The following is a 19,735-nucleotide window of genomic DNA, read 5'->3' on the forward strand; positions in this document are numbered from 1 at the left end:
ATAACTGAGGATGGATAACTCAACCTTATTATATAGTATATTGTTTTCGTATCGTATTTGAGCATCCGTCAAAAACTTAATTACAAGTTATTTGCTGTTAATAAAAATTGTATAATAATTATAAGTAGTATCATGTTCTTCATCATATCATCTAGTTGATAAGAATTGTAAGTGTTAGCGACTTTTTAAAAAAATTAACCATTGGCAACTGTTTCAGTAAAAACGCACTTAACCAGTTGGATTAGTTTATTTGAATACTTCTTGTTATTTTTTTGCAAAAACACAAAAGATATTGTCTCCTTCGTGACATTTGACATTGTCATAACGAACATATCATGTACATGACTATTCAATATTAAAATGTGATATTTATATAATGTTGCTTCGTCAAATGAAGAAAGATATATGTACTTGAAGAAAAATTGCTATGATTTTGGCTTAATTCATTTATATTTTTAAACCACACAATGGCTTCTCGAAATCCAAATTCCATGGATACTATACTTACGTATGATAACAGAGATGCGGTAAGTTTGTCTTAATATTATCCAGTAAGTAGTACTTACATGTAATATAATTATATTATTTCGGCATTAACCTGCATACACAATAAAAGCGCGCTGCATCTTTTGGCATGTGTTTTAAGTATATTGGCATAGTATTTTTTGCAGTCAGGTATCGAGACTCCACATTTATTAGTAAATATTATTACACTCTTGTTATTTTAGTACTTTTCTTTTTATTTGTTTTCATTCATATATAATTACATTTTTAAATATGAAATACGAACATAAAATATATTTAAAAATATAAAATACAGAGGCCAACCAGTGGCGGGAACAGGGTCCAAGCCACCGGTGGTCAGGGCTCCAGCGAGAGGAACTTCCTCACAATACGCGCCGTGCCGAGGAGTACTGCCTTCTGCATCAGGCCCTTGACCCAGCTACCTAACGAGAGCCTCTTAAGGTGTTGGTCGAGGCTCTTGGCCATTAGGCCATTCGCTGAAACAGCTATCGGCACAATAACTGCTGTATCCACATCCCACATGTCGTCAACCTCGTGAGCTAAGTCAAGATATTTTATTTGTTTATCTTTCTCAGCCTTCACGAGATTCTCGTCATGAGGGATGGTGATGTCAACAATTATTGTGCGGCGCTCTGACCGGTCTATCACCACTATATCAGACTTGTTGGCGACAACAGTCCTGTCAGTGATTATAGATCGGTCCCAGTACAGTGTGATATGACCATTCTCGAGAACTGGGTCGGGCACATACCTGTAGTATGGTACCTCTGATACCACAAGACCGTATCGAAGTGCAAATTGTTGATGGATAATCTTGGCCACTTGATTATGTCTGTGCAAATACTCTCCGTTAGCAAGACGAGAACAACCGGAAATAATATGTCTAAGGGATTCGCCCGGAGTGTGACACGCCCGACATATGTCCACCGTGCCATCCCTCACAATATACTTCCGGTAGTTGTTCGTCATGATAACTTCGTCCATAATCGCACAGACAAAACCTTCGGTTTCACCAAATAGGTTGCCGAACCGTAGCCAAGATACGGACGCCATAAAGTTCACATCGGGTCCATGAAGGGCCCGATAGAAGCGTCCGTGTAACTCCTTGCTCTTCCATACTTCCTTGCGGTTCTCAGTACTTAGTACTACAGGTTTGCACCAGTTCTCTTTGCATAAGGAGAGCGGAGTTAGTCCCTTGTCTATTGTAACTACATCTCGGTGCATATCCAAGTCAGTGTGGACAAAATACTCCCTGAGTTTGTATACCTCACGGCTATGTAGGATCTTGGCATTTAAAAAGCCACGGCCACCACATCTCCGTGGGATGTGCAATCTCATCACCGAAGACCGAGGATGATGCATTCGATATGTAGTCAGCAGGACACGGACTCTCCTATCCAATGCGTCTAGTTCTTTTTGAGTCCACTTGAGTATGCCGAAAGAGTACATCAAGACCGGCATGACCCAACCATTGAAGGCGCGAACCTTATTGCCACCTGATAAAAGACTTTTGAGTACCTTTTTTAGGCGACCAAAGAAACGCTCCTGCAATGATTGTTTCATGTCGGTCACATTGATGCCTAACGCTTCCGACATACCCAAGTATTTGTATGATTCGTTTGCGGACAGTGACTTAAAGTTTATGGAATCTGAAAGTTGTAATCCGTCAGATTCCACAATCTCTCCTCGCTTTACATGCATAACCGCGCATTTGTCAACTCCAAATTCCATTCTAATAGAATTACTAAAAGTTTCTGTTACCTTTAGTAACTCTACCAGTTGTGAATCTGAAGGTGCAAAGAGCTTTAGGTCATCCATGTAAAGTAGGTGGGATATTACTATACCTCCTCTCCGCAAACGATAGCCCAGCCTTGAGCTCTCCAACAGAGTACTTAGAGGGTTCAAGGCTAAACAAAACCACAATGAACTATCGCCCTGGAATATTCCCCGCTCAATCCTTATCGGTTCGTCATTACTATGAATCGTTCGACATCCTGGATAGCGAAGGACTGTCCGCCATTGTCTCATACATGATCTCAAGAAACTGCATAGAGTTGTATCTAATTTATACAACTCCAGCACCCTCAAGAGCCATGTATGCGGCACGGAATCATAGGCCTTCTTGTAATCTATCCAGCATGTCGCCAGACGCTTTCGAGAACGACAAACCTGTTGGCTAATGGTCATATCAATGAGGAGTAGCTCCTTAGTGCCTCGTGATCCACCCCTACTCTGAGAGACGGACAAAATACTATTATTTTCTATGTGACTATTAATCTTATCTCTCAGAATGGAGGTAAGGAGCTTATAGACCGTCGGTAAACAAGTAATCGGTCTATAATTTTTAGGATCTGTTGCACTACCTGACTTATGAAGCAGGTGGGTGACTCCGGTGGTAAGGAACTGTGGTAGCGACCCAGACTCTAGAGCTGACTGGAACTGAGATGCCAAGCATTCATGCGAGCTGCGTAGCCATTTTAGCCAAAAGCTATGAAGCCCGTCCGGTCCTGGAGACTTCCAGTTTGGAACGGACCGAACTGCAGCGGCTACATCTTCAGAAGCGATGGAAATTTCTCCCATCGCTTCCAAAGGCTCGCACGCTTGCCTGACTTCCCGCATCCAGTCACCTTCTATGTGGTCGACGGGTACCGACCAGATGTTGCGCCAAAATGTATTCGTGGCATCATCATCCGGGCGACTTAGTACTTTATTATTAAGAAAATAATTATTTTTACTGAATATATCTTACAACAACATCAACTCTTTCAAAAATAATTCTTAAAATTTTCATTAACCAGCAGAGTCAATGGTCAGTCGTATGGTCAACAAGCCATATTCCTGGAATGGACAACGCTTCAGGCGGCGGCGTTCAGAAAGGCATAGAGGGTCGTCGCAATTTAAGACTGGGCTCGCTAGCCCTCGGCGCTTTTCTCACTATGCATTGCCGACTTGCGGCTTCGGTACTCACGGGAGGATTTTGTTTGTATTATTTTTCACCTATCACATTTTCTTCCCTTTTTTTTTCTCAGACTTTTAAAATAATATATAATATACTAAAACGTGGTAACCTTTTTTAGTTGTATTTATGCTATTTCTAATTATGGCGACTGGGCTGCTTGCAAATCCTACGCGGCATTTTGAAGTTTACCTCGGGCAGTGGAGTATCAGTGGTCCCGGGCGTGCTTTTCGTATTCTGCCGATGTTTGAAGGTATATTATGTTGTCTTAGAAATAAATATAAAAAATAGAGCAGGTAAACCTTCATGAGTTCTTATATATTAATGTTTAATTATTTATATATTCTTTAGGTATCGGCTTAGCAATATGTATCAATGCTTTAGTGCGAGCAATTCTTTGTAGCACGATTGCTGCTATAGCCTCAATCTACGTCGTGCACTCCGTCTCTGACTCTAAGTTACCTTTTACATTTTGCAGGTATTTGTTTTTGAAATAATTTATAATAGAATAGAATATAAACTTACTTGCATTTAATCAAATTTGTTTAAAATAATAAATAGTAGTCGCTGTTGTATTATATTACTGAATACATAATTGTAAATTTATTTCAGAGATTTTGATCTTAAGCCATACGACCCGATTTTGAAAAATCTTACATTTATGATGTTAAGGGAGGTAATTGCATCAATATCCTGTACAAACAATATTAATGATAATATATGATTATGAATTAATTAATATCGTTTTTAGTCTAGATTTTTGTTGGAAACTGGCGAAATTCTTGAGGAAAATTCAATGACTGAACAGGTTACAGTCGGGACGCATGATTTTGCATGGAGAAACGTTACTGACCAAAGCCTTATGCGTAAAAGGTACTTAATATTGACGTGACAACGTCTTATAAATTGGTTTGCCGGGTGACACTTCAAGAAACTGCGTTACGCTCCGCTCACGTTATGCGCTCACAATGAGAGCGAGTGAGAGGCACGCGTCCCTTCCACTCGGGCATGGTTATTTTACCACTCAAAGTCGTTGTCACGTAAAACTTTCGCCCGTATACCGACTTTACAGGCAACCAATTTTTTTTTTAGATATTTTTTTTAAATTTGTAATGATTTTGACATCTAGGCAAAAACTTGTTTTCCTTTGATTATAAAACAAGTTAGAAAACACTTTCAAGTGTGTCATGTATTTTACATACAAAGTACAGTATTTTAAATAAATTCAGATAGGATTGTCAATGAATGGCTTTAACTAACATGCACGAAGGTATCGTTTGCTTATTACTTAACTATATAGCAAGAGTTGTAGACTTATGCTGTTGATTTTGATTGAATGAACTGCTAATTATTAATATTGAATTACTAATTATTGATACTCTTTAGACCAATGTATAATACTCGAAGACGTTACCTCCAACCAATAGAAATGTGCAATGAAAGATATTCCATAGGCTATCCGATTCTGTACAGCACTCCAGCTTATAATTTTTTTTAGTAAGTGATGTTATCATATCATTTTTTTTATCCAAATTGTCCGATAATTTTTAATTATATTTTTCTTTTTTAAGCGTGGAAGTCGTTTTGTTCCGTGAAGATTACAATTTTGGCCATTTCAATATGCCATTATCGTTTTGTTTAGTTTTAGTGTGGGCGGTTTTATGGGCGCTTTTGATAAAAGAACGTCTTTCTCACGGCAGGGTTAGAATATTTTCACATAATCTAAATAATTATTGTGAACAGTTAAATAAGTACGTTAATATTTTAATTTACAGTTAATTTGGAATAACATGTATTCTTGGCTAGTCGTCGTGCCATGGTTATGGGCGACTATACTTTTATTCACTTCCGTTATAAAACTTGTAACTTCACCTGAAGTCTGGCGTAAAGTTTTTAGGATGGGTTCTAAAGAAGTACTTTCAGTACGTAGATTTTAATGTTTATTTTTTAATATTGTTGCTGATTGCAAAGTACAAGCTTGTAGAATCTCTATTGTTTTTAATTGAAACGTTTGTGTTGAGGGAAAAAAGTATAAGTACTTACCGAACCGAGCACCCGTGCACCTCTCCAGTTAAATGGTACATTTATGAGGATTTCGTAAATAAATAATTTAAAGAATCAGGATGAATGATGAATGTTGATGGTTTTATTATATTTAGTGTTTAAAGGAATTATTCTTTCTTCTTCTGTAATAATCTTTTTTTATTTTATATCACTCGAAATATATTAAAATTCATCTTAAATATTATAGGCTTTAGCTGACGCTTTAGAGGTTTCTCTCTATATACATTCAGCCAGTGTGGGTTCAGAAATTATTCACGGAAAGGGTTTAAACCACTATGGTAGGTGTGAAATGCGAAGATATTGAATTTATATCATTCGTTCTTTATTAAAACTATTAATTTAAGCCTCGGGTCATATCGATCCGCATCTAAACGGCGAAAACGTGTGGCACAGCGGGCTTTTACTTTTACTAACTGCACTTCATTCGGGCGGAGCTGCGATTTGTGCGCTAGTCGATTGTATACAGCCCAATACTAAAGCTGTTTACACCATGCAGGAAAGTAATATTTATTAATACATTCCACTTTTAAAAAATACACATTACTTTATACGTTTCATAGTTTATAACAAATTGTTTAAATTTTAAGGTACGCTATGGATAATTCCCATGTACTCTAAGTGTACATTGATCAAAAACTATTCTCATTTCATGTAAGTTCTGTAAAGTAAATTAATATACTCAAATAGAGTGTTAATTAATACATTAATTTATATATTTTTTTTCATCCAGATCAGCACTTATATTCAGTGGGATTGCATTTTCATACATGAGCGTGGCATTCGTTCTAGTCAAAACAGCATTACATACAATATTTGAATATAAAGTCAAATTAGTGTAAGTACTTACTAGCAGTTATGTAAATAATAATCTAATTGGAAAATGAAACTAAACTTCAATCTGCGTTTAATAAATAAATAATTGTATTGAGAGTTACAATTTATACTTTAATATAAATTATGTTTTGTTTTGCCCCAATAAGATATTCATATCTGTGAGACTACAAGTATATCGTTGTTGTTAATAGATTATTGTTCGTATCTTTAATTTTCGTAAAATATGAAATAATAAGTATATATAATTATGAGTACTTATTGCAATACGAAGAAATGGCACGTTTACGTGTTCTTTTTTTAAAATATGTGTTTGTGTGTCTAGATTTGCAGAGCAAGCTGTGGTGGCTGCGACGATCTTGACCTGCATGGGATTTAGTCTTCTCTTTGCAACAACTGTAAGACTTATTTATTTAAAGAGGGTCAAACTGAGACTAACGCGTGCTGGGTGTTAGTGCCGGCGCTGGGGGTGATGGAGCGACGGCCTCGACCGCCAATATATAATATATTGGTAAGTATTTGTAATCAGTAAACTGTAATGTAATGTCAATTGCAGGGCGGTGTAGCGCTACTCGAAAGTGTGGATGCGATAATGTCCGGCGTCGCAATGCCCTGCATCTGCCTGCTCGAGTTGGTGGCGCTGCTGTACGTGTACCGCAACAACGACTTCGTTTCCGATATGAACATCGCGACAGAGGAGAACGCATGCTCATCGAGAATCGGCACTCAGTGGCAGATTATCCCTTTTATCATGGTGGTAAGCGTATTAATTTCGCCAGTTCTGGGATACATCGCAGCGTCGTATAGTACGACACAACTTAGATGTCGCATCGGCAAAATTCGTAAAACCGATCGCATCCGAATTAAGTACGCTATCCCAAATTAATATTTTATTTCTCACGCGAATATGATCTTTGTATAAACGTAATAACTTGTAATATCATATGACCTAATATATTCGTCAATTTGACGCGTCGATTTACATGCATTTGCTTTCTCTGACGCGTGAATCTATAGCGACGAATAGCGTCGAATGGCGCGATAGGGAGCTATTTCTATTGGTTGTGTAAATCGGCAGTAATCGGTTTTATTTTCATTTCATTGCATTTTCCGATGCTACATCTAATTTGTGTCGTACTATACGTATCGTACGTCCGTAACGCGTGCCGTTGTTTCAAGACGACCATAGTGATGAAGGCGAGCATGCTGTGGAGCGCGGAGATGCCGGCGGCGCTGCTGTGGGCGGGCGCGGCGCCGCTGCTGGCCGCCGCGCTGGCGCCCGCCGCGCGCGCCGCCGCCAACGCGTACGCCTTCCTGCGCCGCGCCAACTAGCGCCGCTACTACCGCTGGGAGGTCATGTTAAATTAAAAAGCCTGTGATTGAAAATAAACCTTTATTCTTTCAATCATTTAAAATATTTATAAATATAGAACTTTGTACAATGCATTGACATGCGTACACATGATATGAAAGTCGGTGCGTGTCATAAGCTTTTGAGCTTTTTTATGAAAATTTATGAAAAAAAAGCAGAAAACACGCACACGAGAACACGAGCGACCGGCGGTCGCCAATGTTCGAGAATTAATGGATGTTTGATGGATTAAACGTCCGCAAGCGACAAGACAAATATTAGGAACGTTTAAAATTAGCAGACGGAAATGGTAGGTTACCAGTACAACACTACTCTAGCCTACGACTGTCTATTTCACGATTAAATTAAAATATCACAATATGTACATATTACTCAAGACTATTCAATAATATCAATATTACTATGTGACACAAGATTTTAAATATCCGATTTAAATAATTCAAGATATTACACAGATCCCAAAACTAGCTACACGATTAAACTGCCAATAGTGGAGATAGGACCCAACTATAAAAAAATATGAAACTTATTGACTTAATTTTATTCGACTTTCATTTGGTTTATAGTTGCACAACTCGATTCCACAAACCGCGCGATCGTCGATCACGCAATTTCCGTCACATCGATTAGTATAAATCTAATTTACGATCCGCCTTCAACAGTCGAAGCTCCTTCGTTCTCACTTTCCAATTCGAAATAATACTATCGGTCGGCGTCCGACCCCACACGGATCGCTTCGATCCCTTCAATACTACAAGGCACTTCCGATTCCAACGGCTACAGTCGGCGGGCCGAGCCCGAAAAGTACTCGCAACAAATAAATTACATTCACTTGCCACTCCCCTACGTCCCGATCGCCCGCGGCACTGGGTCACTAGGATTATTAAGAATCGACGTGGAGCGAACTCGACAGTCCAATCACGAGCGTCTCGACGACGCGGGCCGCGGCTCGCGTCACACGGAGCGCTGCGAGCGGCGTCAGAAGCGCCGCAGCGCCGCCGCCGCGCCCGCGCCCGCCTTGCGCGTGGGCTGCACCGACAGCGGCGCCACCAGCACCGAGCCGCCCTCGCCGCCGCCGCTCGCGCCCATCTCCTGCGACACAGAGCCATCAGACGTCGTCGGCGGTGGGACTGCGCGACCCGCCGGCCGACCGAGAGAGGCGACGTAAAAAGTAACAGCCTGTAAATTCCCACTGCTGGGCTAAAGGCCTCCTCTCCCTTTGAGGAGAAGGTTTGGAACATATTTCACCGCGCTGTTCCAATGCGGGTTGGAATATACATGTGGCAGAATTTCTATGAAATTTGTCACATGCAGGTTTCCTCACGATGTTTTCCTTCACCGCTGAGCACGAGATGAATTATAAAGACAAATTAAGCACATGAATCAGCGGTGCTCGCCTGGGTTTGAACCCGCAATCATCGGTTAAGATGCACGCGTTCTAACCACTGGGCCATCTCAGAGGCGACGTACGTTTATGTTATTGCAGCTGGCGAGCCTCATCTGGGCGAGCTGCGAGGCGGGCGTCAGGTTGGACGTGGAGCCGAAGGGCGAGATCATGGACGACATCGCCCGCTTCAGCTTCGAGGGCGTCTTGTTGAAGGAGAGCGCGCGCCCGACCTGCGAACGTGCAACTTCTGTTTTAGAATGCAATACAATATTCTAATTTCCCGCATCTATTTAGTGTCATTTGTTAATTTTATGATTTTAATTTTCACAACTATTTCAATATAAATAATATAAAAAATAAAAGCTTTTATGGAAAAACATATTTCATACTTTATCAGGAAAATACATATGAAATATTATATTTAATGTGCACATCTAAATTTTGAAATGTACTACACCCCAATAAAAGATAATTACCAAACATATGTAACATACCACCCACCAATTTAATCGTAGTTAAAGAAAACATCACACCAAATAAATTGCCAATTTACACAAAACATAAACAAATTAAAAAAATAGGTGACCAGTATTTAGATATATTTCATAAATAATTTTAAATGAAAAGACAAAGGTATGAAGAACGGATTGTTAATCTGTGAGTGACCCCAAATCCCTAAAGTACTAACACTTAAATGACATGAAATATCAAAGTAATAGATAGCCCGAAAACCTCAGGTATGGCACGCTCACAAACAGTTAAACACAAATGATGTCTAGCAAAGCGTTAATTTTAATGATTTCGTAATTTGAAATGTGAGTAACAATTACTTAAGATATGACGCGATGCGATTTTAATAAGCATTGAAATATACCGGGTGCGTACACGCTGATTCCTGCCAATGAACAATTGACGTCACATTTTCTGCTTTGTTTAAAAAGCTCGATCAATTATTAACTAATGCGAAAAGTTGGTAAGCATGATAAAAAATCACTAGCTTATGGCATTAAACAAATGGTAGAAAATGATCGACAATCGGGGAGAGCGAGGACTCAGGGAGCAGCGTGCGCGGGGCGCGAGGTGTGGCGTCAGACCTGTGCGAGTAAGTGAGCGCGCAATACCCATGTGTCTAGCAGGACGGCGCCCGGGTCGGCGCGCAGCCAGCCGCCCAGCCCCGCCAGCGCCTCCAGCTACAACAGACGCCCAGACATCGTGCGCTACTCGCGACTTCGCATTCACTGCTCTATTGCACTTTCATTCAATCGGCGCGCGACTGACGCGAATTCGTTTAATTCGTTTACGTAACATTATTTGGGACGATTGACAAATATATTCATTACAGGGAGACTATATCGTGAGCTCGAAAATTTATAACAGATATACGAGTAACGCTTATGAATATATGTCTCAAGATTGTGCAATGAGTGTTATAATTAGATTGATACAAATAAAAATTAAATCAATCAAATTTAAGCGAAACGTATAAAATGGAACATAATGTAATATATTACAGTATTACGACACTTTGATTTCCGAAATTGATTTTCATGCCTTAGTTACTGAACATGTTATATCTGTATATTGCTACGACTTACCGAGACTGTTATTATTGTTACTTTAAATCCAAACTTAAATTACAATAAACCCAATCATGCTGATAGCACTTCTTACAATTAAAAAGTATGACTACATATCTCGTGATACACGTTAAACACGATGAGCTCGAATTCAATATAATTTTATAAAATAAAATAAAAGCCTTCAAATTAATTTATTTTATAATCTTGCTTTAAAATATAAAAGCATTTAATTGCGTACCTTAATTCTGGTGCGAGCGGCGAACTTGGACACTTTAGAGAGAGTACTCAGTGCGAGGTCGCTGGTGTCGATATCGAGCTGATGCGACTCGAGACATGCCAGGAATTTGTCCTGTTCATACATACGAAATTATTAATTGTGCATGTTTAGATCGAGCTTTGTTATTTTTATAAAACAAGTTATAAATATTGTTTTATAGCCCCATTATAGTAATCGTAATCGTAGGTATAATCAAAGCGCGAATGGGACCTTTTGGAATAGAGGTTCACGAGATCCGTCCCGATCCCTTTGCGGTAGCGTCAGCAAACACAACTAACATTGTTACATTTTTGTCAGCATCAATTTTTACTCTTTTAGTAATAAGATTTGATTAATGAGTAATAGCAGAACCATTTGCTGGTCCGCTCGTTTATGCTATGAAAAAATGTTAAAAAATAAATCATAATTTCTGCAGTTGAACGTATATAACGTAATCTGCTAAAACATCTTTCAGATATGCCGATTATTAATAACATATGTTTATAAAATTATTTGCTAATGATCCTTCGCTCGGGAATGGTCATTTAGGATATGTTTTGACAAAGTTTCGTCCCATTTACATAAAGCACAATGATTAACAACGTAAATATGACGAGTGGAATTTAAAGATGATTTTATACTAACGGCATCAGCTTTGCAGACGGTATTGGCCATCTGTCTGCACAGCTGTCGTAGGAAATGTGACTTGTCGACGGTTTCATCGGTTATCATGAACGAGTATAACTTCTCCTTCAGCTCCTGGTTGCTCCGACACATGAGCGCGAACACATTGTGACAATCTGACAACACATCGTCTGTTAATATACGATGACGCATCATTATTAATCGTACGCGTCATTCCGAACTAAAATTATAATAATTAATAACATATAATCAGGGTTGCCAATGTGTGGGGAATTCCCCAAATTCGGGGTATCGTAAATCGATCGGGGATTAGTGTGGGGATTGTCACATGTGGGGAAAATGAGGGGAATTTATACTTATGCGTTTTATACCAAAACGATCAGTAATTGATTGTTTATCCGTGTTTCAGTTAGTGCAAAAATTGAATTGTAGTCGATTTTTTCCTTTATTTCTGTGTGGGGAATTGGGACATTTCTTTTCTCCAATTTGGGGAATTTCGCTAAGATTTTTAGGGAATTAGGTGAATAGGCATCGGCAACCCTGCATACAAGCAACATAACATAATTACAAGACGCATTCACCTTCCGCTTCCCGTATGTCGACGACGCGCTTGACGGTGCTGAGCGGCATGAGGGAGATGTGTCGGTACGGCTTGCTGGAGCCGATGCGCATCGTGCCCGTGCCGTTTGTAGGACTTTTGCTATTGAAAGCCTACAAGGAGATTGTATGATAATTTAAATACAGACTTTTTCTACTATTATAACATAACATTACGAAATAAAAATATATTTCATTTCAAATTATATGAACAAACGAAAAATATAGTTCACCTTGGATCTTTTCTTGCATACTTCCATTGTATCCGTGAAAAGAAACAAAACGAGATGGTCTCCTCGCCCGGAGAGCTCCTTCGACAACTCGACCACTTCACAGCGGGATACGAACGATCTATGCGATGAGACGAGATGCGCCTGCAAACGATCAGTATCGTTGATATTTGAAATAGTAAAATCATGTCATCATAATATCCTGATACTAATCTAAGAAAAGACTGCACTTATACTCCAGCCAAATTCGATGTGGAATATTTAATAACAAAGCGTTGCTTAGCAACTAACGTCAGGCAGATGCTCAAAATATTTTTAGAAATATGTACAACAATTATTTTAGATGTTAATAAAAATTAAATTTGTCGATAAATAATAAAATATTTAAGACAAAGGACTAAGCGCATTCTTGGTTATAATTATAATACTTATGATCATCTGGAATAATGTAGATCTCAAAAATAATACCTCCAATTTTAAAATGATATCAGAAATTATCTCTTAGTTATATAATTCGCTTTATTAACTTTATCTATCGCCTTTGAAACTGTGATTTTAGTGCTATATTTATGCTAGCCAAAACAAGATGTCTTTTTTTTAATCTATGTGTAATGAAACGTTGTGCGTAATGTTAACATTCTTAACCTGTTGTGGTTATACTACCATTATAATACGACTAAAACATACACCACCAATTACGAAGAGCCTGTATCGCTATTATATACCTTCCTAAATCTGCCAATTGCTTAAAAAACACTCCAAATGTTACAAACCTGCGATTTCTTTACGTCAGTATTAAAATATAGGGTTGTTAGTTTTGTAGTAATATTATATGGTAATTAAAAAAATGTAAACTTTTATTTTAAACTAATTTTCATATAAATTATGTATTGACCGGCTAAATAAAATTTTTGGTTTCTGTATTAAATTAAAATTTTTGTGTTTAAACAGGAAATTGTGTTATAATGAATATAGTTGTAATTATAATAATAATTATTTTTTATTAAGAGTGTATCAACCTTAATTATGATGACTCATGATTTGTTTACTAAAATTCCAGATCGAATGTGGCTGGAGTATACATGTGTAGAAGTTTCTCACCGGACACTGGTCGATGTCGTTGTAGATGTCGAACATTTGCAGCTGCCCCTCGGTCTTGCGCTTGTCCTCGTTGATGTGCGACATGACCTCGCGCAGGCCGGCCAGCGCCGACACCAGCGCCGCGTGGTCGGGGTTGCTCTTGTGCGTGTGCTTCAGAATATCTGCGATGACGACGCCAATCATCAGTTCCAAGTTTATATATATGGAGTTCTTTACAAGATTGTTTTAGTTTAGAGATTTTAAAAGAAATATTTTTGTTACATAAGAACTTACCATCCAATAACAGACTTATGCTGGGTAATCGCTGCACTGGTCTTATTAACAGTTCCTGCAAGCTTTGTCGCCCACATTCGGGTTTCGTTTGACAAATTTTCAGGAATGCATGAAATCTATAAAAAAAAAAACAATGTATTCGAGAAATATCAGGTAACTTTATCAGAAACTTTTTAAAAGCAATATGTGTATTTCACTAATACTAGGATCTTTTCGGGTACCTTGGGTTCTCACGGTCGCATTGTTGCAGCATCTCCTTGGTGTTCTCGAAGAAGTTAACGAAGGGCGGGTAGGCCTTCACCATGTCCGGCGTGTACTTGAGCACGAGCCGCCCGATGCTCACTTCCTCGCTCCAATGCGCCTGCGCGTAGTGAAGCTCCTCCAGCATCCGTCTGGAAAATATAAATATTAGTGACGTTATTTGCATCTTCTATTTTTCTTAACTTCTAGTAACACAATAGTCGGATATGCGGTCGTATTCTGAAACACGTGCAATGTGGATTTCATATTACTAATATAAAAAAAGCTAAGAAATATTACATTTATAATTTTAAAGTGCTTATGCTATTTATATTAATGGAGAGATTAATATTCATATATTTACTCACTGGTGTAATTCATAAATAGGCGGTAAATTGCCAAAAATAATTTTGAGTTCTGTGTTATTGAGCAAAGCTTGATTTTTGCCATTACTAGTGTCCTCTTCGGCCATTTCTTCCAGCGGTTGTTTAAACATCTACAAAACGTTTACAAACGTTAATACACTTTACAAGCACAGGAGTACACGCAAGTTATACTCATAACGTCTTATCTCAATGTGATCCTTACATTTACAATGGTGTGTAGTATTCCAACATAATTCGATTCTGTCTGAAGTAGTTCCATGAAAACTTGCTGTCGCGGTGACATCAATTTTCGCACCACATTATCAGGTACTTCGGACTCTATAAATACAAAAACATTCCTCACTATAAGGCGACGCGACAAACGCGATAACAATAACATCGATATCGTCCCTCGGGTGATAACAAACCTTCTAGTAGCTGCTTGCCGTCCGGCGAGGGGGTGCAGTCGAGCAAGTTTCCGGACAGGCTGAGCAGCACGGCGTCGCCCACCGAGGAGCGGCGTTTGTGCAGCGCCGCGTCGCCGCCCCGCAGCTTGCGCTTGCGCAGCCGCTGCAGCGCCGCCGGCGTGCCGCCCGCCGCGCCCGCGCCCTCCTCCGCCACCGCGCCGCACGCGCCGCCCACCGACGACCGCCGCGACACCTCCTCCAAGTACTGCGGCGGGTTTGCCATTCAGATCACTCCATTTTAAATTACTCCCAATAGTAGTATATTAGAGCTTCATAATACGCAGATAAAAAATAGTGCTCTGTAGTCTTTGAATTAGTTACTTACGTCTTTGAAAAGGTACTCTCTTTCATCCTGCGCTTCCTCATTTTGGACCGAAGCCCAAAACCATTCCGCCTTGACGACGTGGACTCGCAGCGAGCACTCCGGGGCCACCACTGTATTGTGCTCGTCTACCACCTGAATTATAGAGGTTCGATAGTAAATCCGATACAAAATAAGATTAAAATATTTATAATAATTACGATATAACCGTATCGTCGGTTTAAATGTAGTAGAATAATGATATAAACGATATGAGTAACTCACACCTCCTTGTGCACGCTCTATAAGCACCTACACATTCGACGTAACATGCAAGCATAACAGCGAAGGATTTTCAAGTATGAACCTAACTCGAATATGGCGACGAACATTTAAAAGGTCTTTGGCATGACAAGCTTAATCTAATATTTAGTATTGAACTGTAATTAAATGGGGTTAGTACCGGTAGCGATAGTCCATGGCATTGCGACAAGGCACGGGCGTCGCGGGTGGGAGGCGGCGAGGCGCGCAGCTCGGCGCGGCGCGGCGAGGGGCCGGGGGCGGGACGGGGGGCGGGGCCGCCGCGCTCCGCCCCACCGCAGATCGAGTGCCGGTGGGCGCGGAGCCAAACGCTTTGCGGTGTCTTAAATATTACCGACTCGTCCAACTCGTCCACATCTCCGTCTTCTCGGACCGGGGTCCTCATGTCGGTGCTGTCCACCGTGTCCACTTGCACCGGGGATATATCGAAATTCATATCATCGAGGTCTCTCTTTGGCGTTGACATATTTTTCAATTCTGAAGGTAGGTGATTGGCGTCCACCTGGACTGTATTGCGTTCAGCTCTCTTTTCGTATTTCTTTTTTCGTTCGCTCCTAAACGAAGCAGTAAACGATTTAACGCTTCTTCTTAATTTCGATGCTGATTTTACAGTTTTCGAACTTCGTATAGACGCAAAAGATATATCGAAAAACCCGGACTGTTTACTGATATTCATGGATGAAATAGATGTATTGTCGTATTCTCTAATCGGCGAGGAAGTCGAGGCTACAAATTCACCCGCTGGGTCCGTGGGCTTTACATTCTCTGGTGTTAAGGGTTCAACTGTGATATCACCCGACGTTTTAGAAACGGATTCTTTTTTGGTTCTTTTAAAAATGGTAGGTTTGTTTTTAAATTTGAATGAGTCTTTAATTTTAAGTCTTTTGATAGACTTCCAATTAACATCTTCCGATTTATCAGGAGATAAGTTATTGCTATCTATTGTACTTATTTGAAAATTAGATTCCGTAGAATTACGACTTCTTTTTTTACCAGAAGAGATTGTCGTATTAGAATGTTGTAAGTCTTTGTTCACCGCTGAAACGGGCAACAGAAAACCAGGATCATCTTTTGGGTCTAGTTCACATAAGCTCTTCGTTAGAGAGGAATGCAGAGATCCTGCCTCCGCCAAACAATCGACGATATTAAATACATTCAAGGACTTATTCCTAAAGACTTCTCGCTTTTCTTTGCTATTATTTCTGCCGCCACTGTGAATAATTTGCGACAGATATTTGTTCTCTTTATTGCTACCTTTATATTTGCGCGTTTCAGCATTGGATGAGTTACTAGTGTCATAAACATCGGAACACATATCGTCTATAAATGATTTGCCTATATTAATAATACTGATATCTTCGGACTGAGATTTTTCTTTATCACTGCTTAATCTATTTCTAATACTGTCCCTTGCTAATTTCAAGCACTCTTCTCTGTCGTATTGTAGCGTCTCATCGTTTGTTTGGTCGGTTTGTTTGTTTGGACTAGCGCGACGGCCCGAAAGGCGAGCCGATAGCCTACGGTATAGAGAGCTCTTGGGAGTGGTTTGGGATCGGTTCGGTGTGGACCGGAGGGGTTTGGCTGAAGTATTGGGAGTGTTGAGATGGGGTGATAGGATAAGCGAACGACCGAAAGTCTCCCCATTGGCCATTACCTGAAACATGTGTGAAACACACCACGCAATGATGTAATGAAGCCATTCCAAATACAAACATGCACAACGATTTTATTACTATTGTGATAGAAAAAGTTAGACACAGATAAGCGAGTAATTCTAAATCGATTACAAGTAGTCAAGAAATGTTTAATCTTCTTTCGCTGCGAACGTTTAATCATAGTCTAACAAAGATTATGATTGTGGGTTTAGAGTTATATGTACAAGGATTACCCACAAGCATTCATCGAAGCAAAATTCAAGGTTATTAGTTGAATAGAAAGCAAATGAAAATTTCAAACAGTAACTGTAAATTGACAAATGTATACAAAGAGTGCAATACCGTACACTAATGTTATGAGTGAAATGTATGTGAATATAAATAAGCTTTGAATTCAGGTAGCTGTCGGATCGTTAGAAGTAAGGCAGTGATAGAAGCCCTGTGTTGCAACGACTAATGGATGACAACATTTAAACAGACAATGGGTTGACTTCGCGCCGTGCGGGAAGGAAGTGGCTACTCGTGGTACTACTGCTTTGCCCCATTGTATCATTGATAAATATTATACGATCACAGTGAATATATTGAAATGAATCGCTCTTCAACGTCTGTATCTCACGACAACGTGTTATTTTGTTAATAAAATCGTTCCTGAGTGACGTCAATTGTTTTGACAAACAGTTGACATTCAAGATATTGCCTCATTACTGTGCTGATGTAAGAAGAATAGAAAGCATAAAATAACAAGGTAACTACCACTACCCGTAGTCGGTGTGTCTACAATGTAACTAATCATAAACTAATAGTATTCGTGTTCCCAAGGGTACTACGTGCATGCTGATTTCATAATGCTAAAATTAGTATCTAATGTGCCATATAGTGTATAAATAAATTGGCATGTTAAGAATTCGGAGGTAAACGCTCTGCGATTAACATTCGTAAGAACAAAATCATTAGTGTATTGAGTATTGGTGGCTTCGTTCATCACTATTTCCATATATTACTTATAGTATATAACGTTACTACTGATCCTAGAAATTAGTTATGGTAAATAATAAAGTGCCTTTTAAACTTACTTGAAATTAATATGTATTACAATAATATTTTATTATATCTATAAAATATCCGTAAATGAGAAAAGCCAATAACCTTTTTATTGAAATAAATCGATAACAATTTTGGGTAAAATTTTAAATGATCAACGACCAATTTACAACCCGATTTGAAATCGCTGAAGTGTAACCGTATTATAATCGATTTGCATGTTAAATGTGTGTAAACGTGTGATAGTATTGCAGCGAGTACTCACGACGTGCGTGCAGTCGGCGTCGTCGAGCGCGCAGGTGGCGCCGCCGTTGCTGGCGAGCACCTCGGCCATGTGCTGCGTCTCGTCCTCCGGGAAGCCCACGAAGCACACGCGCGCCCCCGCGAACACCTTCAACTTGTGCTCCTTCTGTAAACATACAATTCGATTTTCAAATATGTCTTACTAAAACGATTTTAAACTGATAAGAAAATATGGATGTCTCTAATGTCTATTTATTTATTTATTTTTTTTATTTTATGGTATAGGTTGGCAGACGAGCATATGGGCCACGTGATGGTAAGTGGTCACCATAACCCATAGACAATGACGCTGTAAGAAATATTAACTATTCCTTACATCGTCAATGTGCCACCAACCTTGGGAACTAAGATGTTATGTCTCTTGTGCCTGTAGTTACACTGGCTCACTCACCCTTCAAACCGGAACACAACAATACTAAGTACTGTTATTTGGCGGTAGAATAACTGATGAGTGGGTGGTACCTACCCAGACGGGCTTGCACAAAGCCCTACCACCAAGATAAATGTCTATTTATGATGTTCAATACATTTTTAATACAATCAGTATCGAGCCATGCACTCATATATATAACATATATTGATATATGTTGAACGGCCTACGTTTGTTTTCAATCATTTATTTGTATGTATTGTACCTCAATAATGTTACACAATGTATAGCTTATCACGTTCCTGACTTAATTTGATCTAAAACTTTACTCGTTAATCCGAAAAAATTAAAGCCTATAAATAATATCCCCTTTACAATGTTAGCAGATTTAAAACAACAGAATAGGTACCAAACAATTCATTTCAAATAAATCATAATAGTATACATTCTAGCTAGACTAAATTTTTGTTACTGTAACACGTCGATTGAAAATTTATTTTCTGAATTGATTGTTTAAATGTAACATGATTTCTTTTTTAATTTATCATGTAAAAAATACCTCCACCGTGATATGACCTTCGATTTGTCAATCACACCGAATGACACCACAGCTTTTATCTCTATTATTCGCATCTGCCCGCATCTATTCGGTATAGAAATAAAACGAGTCCCCACCGTTTTACGTGAGACATGCATTTAAATTGTACATAACTACTGTAGATTTAAATGTAGATGTTAGTAATATGTTCAGAATACAATTTATATTACAAAACAATGTCTTTGCGTAGCTATAATAGGCTATTTGACTGGTTTTTAAAATCCATTTAATATTATTTAGTAGAAGTTAAGGAA

At 39.1% G+C, this 19,735-nt stretch overlaps 2 protein-coding genes across 9 annotated transcripts in view; one reads left to right on the plus strand and one right to left on the minus strand.

Annotated features, from left to right (window-relative positions):
• The first annotated feature begins 184 nt into the window (after nt 1-184).
• On the plus strand, nt 185-7,762 carry LOC124535429. Of its 2 annotated transcripts, none has more exons than XM_047111644.1 (16): nt 185-527; nt 3,324-3,504; nt 3,603-3,734; nt 3,833-3,959; nt 4,094-4,157; nt 4,233-4,354; nt 4,868-4,978; nt 5,053-5,182; nt 5,257-5,403; nt 5,733-5,823; nt 5,890-6,045; nt 6,133-6,196; nt 6,276-6,380; nt 6,702-6,774; nt 6,933-7,133; nt 7,556-7,762. In XM_047111644.1, exons 1-16 carry the CDS (start codon nt 468-470, stop codon nt 7,706-7,708), a joined length of 1,917 nt encoding a protein of 638 aa, XP_046967600.1. In that variant the 5' UTR covers nt 185-467; the 3' UTR covers nt 7,709-7,762. The 2 variants fall into 2 exon arrangements, with proteins under 2 accessions (XP_046967600.1, XP_046967608.1); XM_047111652.1 differs by having other exon boundaries at nt 3,327-3,504.
• The window catches only part of LOC124535390 (protein ECT2), a 25,973-nt gene continuing 13,990 nt past the window's right edge, over nt 7,753-19,735 (minus strand). For 3 of the 7 annotated variants that reach the window (XM_047111615.1, XM_047111600.1, XM_047111622.1), the window contains 16 exons: nt 18,476-18,619; nt 15,654-17,165; nt 15,215-15,346; nt 14,851-15,094; nt 14,646-14,761; nt 14,426-14,553; nt 14,039-14,209; nt 13,818-13,933; nt 13,545-13,705; nt 12,447-12,587; nt 12,198-12,327; nt 11,617-11,771; nt 10,954-11,064; nt 10,230-10,325; nt 9,219-9,365; nt 7,753-8,840 (listed from right to left, as the gene is read on the minus strand). In XM_047111615.1, coding sequence (XP_046967571.1) covers nt 8,727-8,840; nt 9,219-9,365; nt 10,230-10,325; nt 10,954-11,064; nt 11,617-11,771; nt 12,198-12,327; nt 12,447-12,587; nt 13,545-13,705; nt 13,818-13,933; nt 14,039-14,209; nt 14,426-14,553; nt 14,646-14,761; nt 14,851-15,094; nt 15,215-15,346; nt 15,654-17,165; nt 18,476-18,619 — 3,618 coding nt within the window. In that variant the 3' untranslated portion in view covers nt 7,753-8,726. The remainder of the gene's footprint in view (nt 8,841-9,218; nt 9,366-10,229; nt 10,326-10,953; nt 11,065-11,616; nt 11,772-12,197; nt 12,328-12,446; nt 12,588-13,544; nt 13,706-13,817; nt 13,934-14,038; nt 14,210-14,425; nt 14,554-14,645; nt 14,762-14,850; nt 15,095-15,214; nt 15,347-15,653; nt 17,166-18,475; nt 18,620-19,735) is intronic. The other 4 variants (XM_047111604.1, XM_047111611.1, XM_047111630.1 and 1 more) reach the window with 4 other exon arrangements.

This window comes from Vanessa cardui, chromosome 2, assembly GCF_905220365.1.
Source record: "Vanessa cardui chromosome 2, ilVanCard2.1, whole genome shotgun sequence".
Taxonomy (NCBI): Eukaryota; Metazoa; Arthropoda; class Insecta; order Lepidoptera; family Nymphalidae; genus Vanessa; species Vanessa cardui.